Below are 10,858 nucleotides of genomic sequence, written 5' to 3'. Positions count from 1 at the left end.
AAATTTGGAACACAACTTGGTTAGATATATAGCTTTCATTTTATAGTAATTTTATAGTAAAAAATATTTTGTAAAATATTGATTTTATATAAAAAAATATATATTAATAAAGTATATTTGATTTACTGTAAATTATAACTTCCATAACTTTTTCATACTTTAATTTATTGAATTGCTTTCACTTCAGTAATAATCTGCTGATTGTTGTCTTTAAAACAAGACCAAACTTAGGTCTGTATTCCAAAGCATTCTTGAATTACAACTATTTAAGTTTGTATAGTGCATTTTAATGTCAATTTTCAAAAGGGGGGTGACAGCTAAGTGGACATACATGTGATTAATGTGTGGTGGCTAATGCAAAGCTATGTATGATAATATAAGAAGTGCAAGCTTGCAATTTAATTGCATGTGCTTTAAAAATGTACTTAGTTAGTTTAAAACTTAAGTTCAGTTCATGTTATCAACTCTATAGATGCTGTGCTGTGGAAGAGCCACGAACATACACAACACCCGCGGACATAAACAACACCCGCGGACATAAACAACACCCGCGGACATACACAACACCCGCGGACATACACAACACCCGCGGACATACACAGCACCCGCGGACATACACAGCACCTGCGGCCATACACAACACCCGCGGACATACACAGCACTCGCGGACATACACAACACCTGCGGACATACACAGCACCCGCAGACATACACAGCACCCGCGGACATAAACAACACCCGCGGACATACACAACACCCGCGGACATAAACAACACCCGCGGACATACACAGCACCCGCGGACATACACAGCACCCGCGGACATACACAGCACCCGCGGACATACACAACACCCGCGGACATACACAGCACCCGCGGACATACACAGCACCCGCGGACATACACAACACCCGCGGACATACACAACACCCGCGGACATACACAGCACCCGCGGACATACACAGCACCCGCGGACATACACAACACCCGCAGACATACACAACACTCGCGGACATACACAGCACCCGCACACATACACAGCACCCGTGGACATACACAGCACCCGCGGACATACACAACACTCGCGGACATACACAACACCCGCGGACATACACAGCACCCGCGGACATACACAGCACCCGCGGACATACACAACACCCGCAGACATACACAACACTCGCGGACATACACAGCACCCGCACACATACACAGCACCCGTGGACATACACAGCACCCGCGGACATACACAGCACCCGCGGACATACACAGCACCCGCGGACATACACAGCACCCGCGGACATACACAACACCCGCGGACATACACAACACCAGCGGACATACACAGCACCCGCGGACATACACAGCACCCGCGGACATACACAACACCCGCGGACATACACAACACCCGCGGACATACACAGCACCCGCGGACATACACAGCACCCGCGGACATACACAGCACCCGCGGACATACACAACACCCGCGGACATACACAACACTCGCGGACATACACAGCACCCGCGGACATACACAACACCCGCGGACATACACAACACCCGCGGACATACAAAACACTCGCGGACATACACAGCACCCGCGGACATACACAGCACCCGCGGACATACACAGCACCCGCGGACATACACAGCACCCGCGGACATACACAGCACCCGCGGACATACACAACACCCGCGGACATACAAAACACTCGCGGACATACACAGCACCCGCGGACATACACAGCACCCGCGGACATACACAGCACCCGCGGACATACACAACACCCGCGGACATACACAACACTCGCGGACATACACAACACTCGCAGACATACACAACACCCGTGGACATACAAAACACTCGCGGACATATACAGCACCCGCAGACATACACAGCACCCTCGGACATACACAGCACCCGCGGACATACACAACACCCGCGGACATACAAAACACTCGCGGACATACACAGCACCCGCGAACATACACAACACCCGCGGACATACACAACACCCGCGGACATACACAGCACCCGCGGACATAGACAGCACCCGCAGACATACACAACACCCGCGGACATACACAGCACCCGCGGACATACACAACACCCGCGGACATACACAGCACCCGCGGACATACACAACACCCGCGGACATACACAACACCCGCGGACATACACAACACTTGCAGACATACACAACACCCGCGGACATACACAACACCCGTGGACATACACAACACCCGCAGACATACAAATCACCCGCGAACATACACAACACTCGCAGACATACACAACACCCGCGGACATACACAACACTCGCAGACATACACAGCACCCGCGGACATACACAACACCCGCGGACATACACAGCACCCGCGGACATACACAACACCCGCGGACATACACAACACCCGCGGACATACACAACACCCGCGGACATACACAACACTTGCAGACATACACAACACCCGCGGACATACACAGCACCCGCGGACATACACAACACCCGCAGACATACAAATCACCCGCGAACATACACAACACTCGCAGACATACACAACACCCGCGGACATACACAACACTCGCAGACATACACAGCACCCGCGGACATACACAACACCCGCGGACATACACAACACCCGCGGACATACACAGCACCCGCAGACATACACAGCACCCTTAGACATACACAACACCCGCAAACATACACAACACCCGCGAACATACACAGCACCCGCGGACATACACAACACCCGCGGACATACACAACACCCACGGACATACACAACACCCGCGGACATACACAGCACCCGCGAACATACACAACACCCGCGGACATACACAACACCCGCGGACATACACAACACCCGCGGACATACACAACACCCACGGACATACACAGCACTCGCGGACATACACAACACCCGCAGACATACACATCACCCGCGGACATACACAACACCCACGGACATACACAACACCCACGGACATACACAACACCCGCGGAAATACATAGCACCCGCGAACATACACAACACCCGCAGACATACACAACACCCGCGGACATACACAACACCCGCAGACATACACAACACCCGCGGACATACACAACACCCACGGACATACACAACACCCAGGGACATACACAGACATACACAACACCCGCGGACATACACAACACCCACGGACATACAAAACACCCGCAGACATACACAACACACGCGGACATACACAACACCCGCGGACAAACACAGACATACACAACACCCGCGGACATACACAACACCCACGGACATACACAACACTCGCGGACATACACAACACCCGCGGACATACGCAACACCCGCGGACAAACACAGACATACACAACACCCACGGACACGGACATACACAACACTCACTGACATACACAACACCCACGGACATACACAACACCCACGGACATACACAACACCGACGGACATAGACAACACCCGCAGACATACACAACACCCGCGGACATACACAACACCCGCGGACATACACAACACCCGCGGACAAACACAGACATACACAACACCCGCGGACATACACAACAGCCACGGAGATACACAACACCCGCGGACATACACAACACCCGCGGACATACACAACACCCACAGACATACACAACACCCGCAGACAAACACAACACCCACGGACACACACAACACCCGTGAACATACACAACACCCGCGGACATACACAACACCCACGGACATACACAGACACACTGACATACACAACACCCGCGGACATACACAACACCGCGGACATACAGAACACCCGCGGACATACACAACACCCACGGACATACACAACACCCACAGACATACACAGACATACACAGACATACACAACACCCGCGGACATACACAACACCCACGGACATACACAACACCCACAGACATACACAGACATACACAGACATACACAACACCCTCAGACATACACAGCACCCACTGACATACACAACACCCACGGACATACACAACACCCGCGGATATACACAACACCCGCGGACATATACAACACCCGCGGACATACACAACACCCACGGACATACACAACACCCACGGACACGGACATACACAACACCCACGGACACACACAACACCCACGGAGATACACAGACATACACAACACCCGCGGACATACACAACACCCACGGACATACACAACACCCACGGACATACACAGACATACACAACACCCGCAGACATACACAACACCCACGGACATTCACAACACCAGCAGATATATACAACACCCGCGGACATACACAACACCCACGGACATACACAACACCCGCGGACATACACAACACCCGCGGACATACACAACACCCGCGGACATACACAACACCCGCAGACATACACAACACCCACTGACATACACAACACCCACAGACATACACAACACCCGCGGACATACACAACACCTACGGACATACACAACACCCGCAGACATACACAACACCCACTGACATACACAACACCCGCGGACATACACAACACCTACGGACATACACAGACATACACAACACCCGCAGACATACACAACACCCACAGACATACACAACACCCGCGGACATACACAACACCTACGGACATACACAGACATACACAACACCCGCAGACATACACAACACCCACTGACATACACAACACCCACGGACATACACAACACCCGCAGACATACACAACACCCACGGACATACACAACACCCGCGGACATACACAACACCCGCGCAAATACACAATACCCGCGGACATACACAACACCCGTGAACATACACAACACAGCGCAGAGTAGCAGCGGCGGTGCTAGAGACCAGTAAGCCTGCAGAGAGAGAGAGAGAGAGAGAGAGAGAGAGAGAGAGAGAGAGAGAGAGAGAGAGAGAGAGAGACTATATGGCAAATCTCTACCTGATTTTTTATTTTGTTGCAAAATGTAACTATATTATTGTCCAGCTCTAACCCTGTAAATGTGACTAAGACATGAAGATATTATAAACATCATGATTAAACAGGATCTTAATGAGAGATCAGGATGAGGATTGTGTCATTGATTATGACTAAACAGACCACAGTTTTACTTCTCTTAACTTTATTGACATTACATACAAAAATAGAAACAGAGCAAGAATATATAAATAAGCTCTAAACATTACAGATTATTCTGATAGACGGCGAGAAAACTTTACATTCATTTGTGGAGTGAGATTTCTGTTAAAGTACAGAAAATAAATACAGTGATTTGATGAGGTAGATTCAGTTAAGTGCAGCTTATTATTGAATCGTTTACAAGAACAGTATCTAAACATCCTTAAAACAATACACATTTACAGGAGAAGCAGAATGACTGAAGATATTAAGTCTTGAAAAACTGTTTAAAACAAGAGCAAATATCTGCCAATGGACTCAGAAAATTAAACTTCGAAATCAAGATTATTTTAATGACCCCATCAGCAGATATTTTTCACATCATTGGCGGTGTAGTGGTAAATGTTAAGACTTAAAACAATTCACATAAAACACTGCAGCTTTCTTGAGAAATGACGAGAAACCTGTTCTCACCATCACCTCATCAAATCTCCACGGAAACCAGCCACTGGTTGCCATGGCAATATGCCATACTGGGTTACTAGAGTAAGTCACGGACTTCAGTTAGAGTGTATTCATCCGCAAGTGTCACATGACCGGATCTACTGTATGGCGGTGTACAGGCAGTGCTGGAGCTGCGAGGGGCCGTCACACACACACCCCGAGTGTCTGATCGTGTCCAGATCCCGCAGGATCCCGTCGATCACTGTCTCGTCCAGCAGCGGCCAGTGTGTGTCCAGTGAGCGGATTTGATGGGCCAGCGAGTGTGTTTGTGTGTCCGGCGGGCCGTAGAGGAAGTGTGTGTGTGTGTCTGCGGAGGGCGAGGGCTCCGGCGTCACATCCGGCCCGAACAGGAAGTGCTCCGGGATCTCGCTCGCGTCCAGCACACACACGGGCACCCGGTGAGGGTCCGGCACACACACAGGCACCCGGTGAGAGTCCGGTACACACACGGACATCTGGTGAGAGTCTGGCACACACACGGGCACCCGGTGAGAGTCCTGCACAAACATGGGCACCCGGTGAGAGTCCGGCACACACACGGACATCCGGTGAGAGTCTGGCACACACACGGGCACCCGGTGAGAGTCCGGCACACACACGGGCACCCGGTGAGGGTCCGGCACACACACGGCAGGAGCGGCGGCGCTGTACGGATGAGGCGCAGCGAACGCTGGCGGGCAGAAGCGCGAGTCGCTCACCAGCTGCTCCAGAGCACTGAGGCCGGAGGACAGGAAGTCGTCAGACAGGAAGTCGGAGGAGTGGCAGGAAGTGGGGCTGTAGGGCGGCGTTGGGAAGAAGCCGGTCTCCGAGCTGCTCCCGGTCTCGATCCGCATCTCTCCTGTCGCCGGACCAGGAGACACCGGAGTGCTGCCGTACAGCTTGTGTTTGAGATAGACGGCCTCCGTTTCACTGCAGATGGAAGATCATGAGTTACTGAGACACACACATGTCACATCACATCACAATGTAGCGTATCATTGTTATGCAGATGATACTCAACTATATCTTCCATTGAAGGCAGATGATGGCACTGCATTCAATTATTTGATTAATTGTTTGAGAGAAATTCAACTATTTATATATATATATATATATATTGGTAATCTCAAACATGCCTTTTAAAGATCCCTAAATCTCAGCTAAAGTCCAGAGGGGATCGTGTCTTTTCAGTTTCTGCTCCGCCTCTGGAATAACTTGCCGTCGGATATTAGTTGTTGTATTACTGGATGTACCCGTTTATTACACGGCTACTTGCCACATCAGTAAATATTTAGACACAAAATATTGATCGGAGTTGAAATATTTTATTATTTATATTATTTATAATTATGGAAAAAAGAGATATTGATTTCAGATTTACTGTTTTAAATTTGTACCTCTTTGTATCTCATAATCCAACAGTGAACAAAACAATAGTCACAAAATAGCAGCAGCATTTTTATGAAACAAGAGAGAGCGAGTCCACGATACTGGGTGGCATGATTACATAACTGTACACAAAATTTCGATTCGACTGAGTTTTAATATTTTATTAGCTCCCCAAATGCAAAACTTCCACAAAGAAAAACCTGTTCCTAGCGAGTGTACAGCGCTGCTGACTCCAGTGACCCGGATGAGCCTGTGTTTCTTTTCTCAGCGACCGTTATTTGGGAATATCATACCACTGGGTGGTGCTATTCACCAATCAGAATCAAGCTTTCGACAGAGACGTGTAATAACGTTGTTTGTATTTTTGCCTATTTATGCTATTGGAATATTGTTTTAATGGAAAGAACTTTGGCCAACTCATGTTGTTTTAAAATGTGCTATACAAATAACTAAACTAAACTAAAGCTGTGTGAGTAAAGCAAGCAGGAGCAGATGAAGATGAAGAAGATGAAGAAGATGAAGAAGAAGAAGATGATGAAGAAGATGATGATGAAGATGATGATGATGATGAAGATGAAGAAGAAGATGAAGATGATGAAGAAGATGATGATGAAGATGAAGACGAAGATGATGAAGAAGATGATGATGAAGATGAAGATGAAGATGATGAAGAAGAACTAGATAAAGATGATGATGATGATAAAGAAGATGAAGATGATGATGATAATGAAGATGACGAAGATGATGAAGATGATGAAGAAGAATTAGATAAAGATGATGATGATGATTATGATAATGAAGATGATGATGAAGATGATTATGATAATGAAGATGATGAAGATGAAGAAGACGAAGATGATGAAGAAGAATTAGATAAAGATGATGATGATGATGAAGAAGATGAAGATGATGAAGAAGAATTAGATAAAGATGATGATGATGATGATTATGATAATGAAGATGATGATGAAGATGATGAAGAAGAAGATGAAGATGATGAAGAAGAATTAGATAAAGATGATGATGATGATTATTATGATAATGAAGATGATGATGAAGATGATTACGATAATGAAGATGATGAAGATGAAGAAGACGAAGATGATGAAGATGATGAAGATGATGAAGATGATGAAGAATTAGATAAAGATGATGATGATTATGATAATGAAGATGAAGATGATGAAGATGATGAAGATGATGATAATGAAGATGATGAAGAAGAATTAGATAAAGATGAAGATGAAGAAGATGATGAAGATAATGAAGAAGAATTAGATAAAGATGATGATGAAGATGATGAAGATGATGAAGAAGAATTAGATAAAGATGAAGATGAAGAAGATGATGAAGATAATGAAGAAGAATTAGATAAAGATGATGATGAAGATGATGAAGATGATGAAGAAGAATTAGATAAAGATGATTATGAAGATGATGAAGATGATGAAGATGATGAAGATGATGAAGAAGAATTAGATAAAGATGATGATGAAGAAGATGAAGATGATGAAGAAGAATTAGATAAAGATGATGAAGAAGAATTAGATAAAGATGATGATGATGATGATGAAGAAGAATTAGATAAAGATGATGATGAAGATGATGAAGAAGAATTAGATAAAGATGATGATGAAGATGATTATGATGATGATGATGAAGATGATGATGTTCACCTGATCACGTGGTTGGTGCAGGAGATCGACTCTTTGGCTGCTCCTATAGTTGCACACACGTAGAGCCAGACCCAGGACAGATCCCTGCGCTGCAGCCGCACCAGCATCTGTGTGTGTGTGTGTGTGTCGCCTTCGGCTCGCACTGCAGAACCAGATCGGGTCAGTACATCATCAGCTGATCAGGACATCACAGCGGCTCAAACCTTTGGCCTTTATTGTTTGTGAAAGAGTCTCTTCTGCTCATTTATTTGATCAAAAATGCAGTAAAAACTGAAATATTATTCCAGTGTAAATCATCTGTTTTCTATGTGAATATATAATAAAGTGTAATTTATTCCTGTGAATTTTCAGCATCATTACTCCAGTCTTCAGTGTCACATGATCCTTCAGAAATCACTATAATATGATGATTTGATGATCAAGAAACATCTATGATTATCATTGTGATTCATATTATTGTGGAAACCGTGATATGTTTAATTTTTCAGAATTCTTTGATGAATAGAAAGTTCAAAAGAACAGCATTTATTTGAAACAATCTTTTGTAACATTATAAATGTCTTTACTGTCACTTTTGATCATTTAAAGCATCCTTGCAGGATAAAAGTGTTTGTTTGTTCCTGTTTGTGTGACTCACGGAGTGTCGTGTGGCAGCGGGCGGCGAGCGTGATGTCATCAGGGTGCAGGAGGCCGTACCACGATCGACCAATCAGCTCCTCCGCTGAGAAACCCAGGTGGAAGAAGACGCTGCGGAAACAAACCATCATTCAACACACCTAATCTCTCGTCTTAATAACGACATGTCTTGGTGTCCGAAAAACAAAGTGAGTTTGTGCTTAAAACAAGAACAAATGTCTGCCAGTGGAGTCAGAAAAATAAACTTTATCCAAAGAGAAAACATGATTATTTTCCACTGACTCCACTGACAGATATTTTTCTTGTTTTAAGCACAAACTCACTTCATTTTTCATGAAACAAGACTTAATATCTTCAGTCATTCTGCTTCTTCTCCAGTAAATGCATCTTGATTTAAGAATTTATAGATATTTGTGCTGGAAAACAGACAGAAACACTGAGGAAAAAGATGAGGTGTGTGTGATGTACCTGTAGGGGGCGTGAGCGAGGCTCATGTCGGGCCGGTGGAGTGTGTGGAGCGTGTGTGTGTGGAGTGTGTGGAGATCCTGCAGTGTGTCGGCGGTGGGAGAACAGAGAGCCACGAACACACAGGAGTTCAGGAACCGTCCCTTCACCAGCATCGAGCCGCAGCCGTGCCGGAGCCGGAACGCCTTGGAGGAGCGCATTCGACACACCAGACTCCTCTCTGAGACACACACACACACACACACAGCACGTCAGATGCGGAGACACACACATAGCACTTCAGATGCGGTGACACAGACACACACACACACACACACACACACACACACACACACACACAGCACATCAGATGCGGAGACACACACACACACACACACAGCACATCAGATGCGGAGACACACACACACACATAGCACTTCAGATGCGGAGACACACACACACACACAGCACATCAGATGCGGAGACACACACACACACATAGCACATCAGATGCGGAGACACACAGACTCACACACACACACACACACACACACACACACACACACACACACACACACACACACACACACACACACACACAGCACATCAGATGCGGAGACACACACACAGCACATCAGATGCGGAGACACACACACACACACAGCACATCAGATGCGGAGACACACACACACACACAGCACATCAGATGCGGAGACACACACACACACACAGCACATCAGATGCGGAGACACACACACACACACAGCACATCAGATGCGGAGACACACACACACAGCACATCAGATGCGGAGACACACACACACACACAGCACATCAGATGCGGAGACACACACACACACAGCACATCAGATGCGGAGACACACCCACACACACACACACAGCACATCAGATGCGGAGACACACACACACACACAGCACATCAGATGCGGAGACACACACACACACAGCACATCAGATGCGGAGACACACCCACACACACACACACAGCACATCAGATGCGGAGACACACACACACACAGCACATCAGATGCGGAGACACACCCACACACACACACACAGCACATCAGATGCGGAGACACACACACAC

At 46.9% G+C, this 10,858-nt stretch overlaps 1 protein-coding gene across 3 annotated transcripts in view; it reads right to left on the bottom strand.

Moving 5' to 3' along the window:
- Window positions 1-5,109: 5,109 nt before the first annotated feature.
- Window positions 5,110-10,858, bottom strand: part of npas4l (neuronal PAS domain protein 4 like) — a 9,309-nt gene continuing 3,560 nt past the window's right edge. For all 3 annotated transcript variants that reach the window (XM_077241948.1, XM_077241949.1, XM_077241950.1), the window contains 4 exons: window positions 9,775-9,991; window positions 9,308-9,417; window positions 8,671-8,812; window positions 5,110-6,535 (listed from right to left, as the gene is read on the bottom strand). In XM_077241948.1, the coding sequence (XP_077098063.1) occupies window positions 5,725-6,535; window positions 8,671-8,812; window positions 9,308-9,417; window positions 9,775-9,991 (1,280 nt within the window). In that variant the 3' untranslated portion in view covers window positions 5,110-5,724. The remainder of the gene's footprint in view (window positions 6,536-8,670; window positions 8,813-9,307; window positions 9,418-9,774; window positions 9,992-10,858) is intronic.

This window comes from Siphateles boraxobius, unplaced genomic scaffold (assembly GCF_051911475.1).
Source record: "Siphateles boraxobius isolate OS27281-9 unplaced genomic scaffold, OSU_SipBor_1 249, whole genome shotgun sequence".
Taxonomy (NCBI): domain Eukaryota; kingdom Metazoa; phylum Chordata; class Actinopteri; order Cypriniformes; family Leuciscidae; genus Siphateles; species Siphateles boraxobius.
The sequence above is the reverse complement of the archived record's forward strand: the minus strand, read 5'-3'. Positions and strand labels throughout refer to the sequence as shown.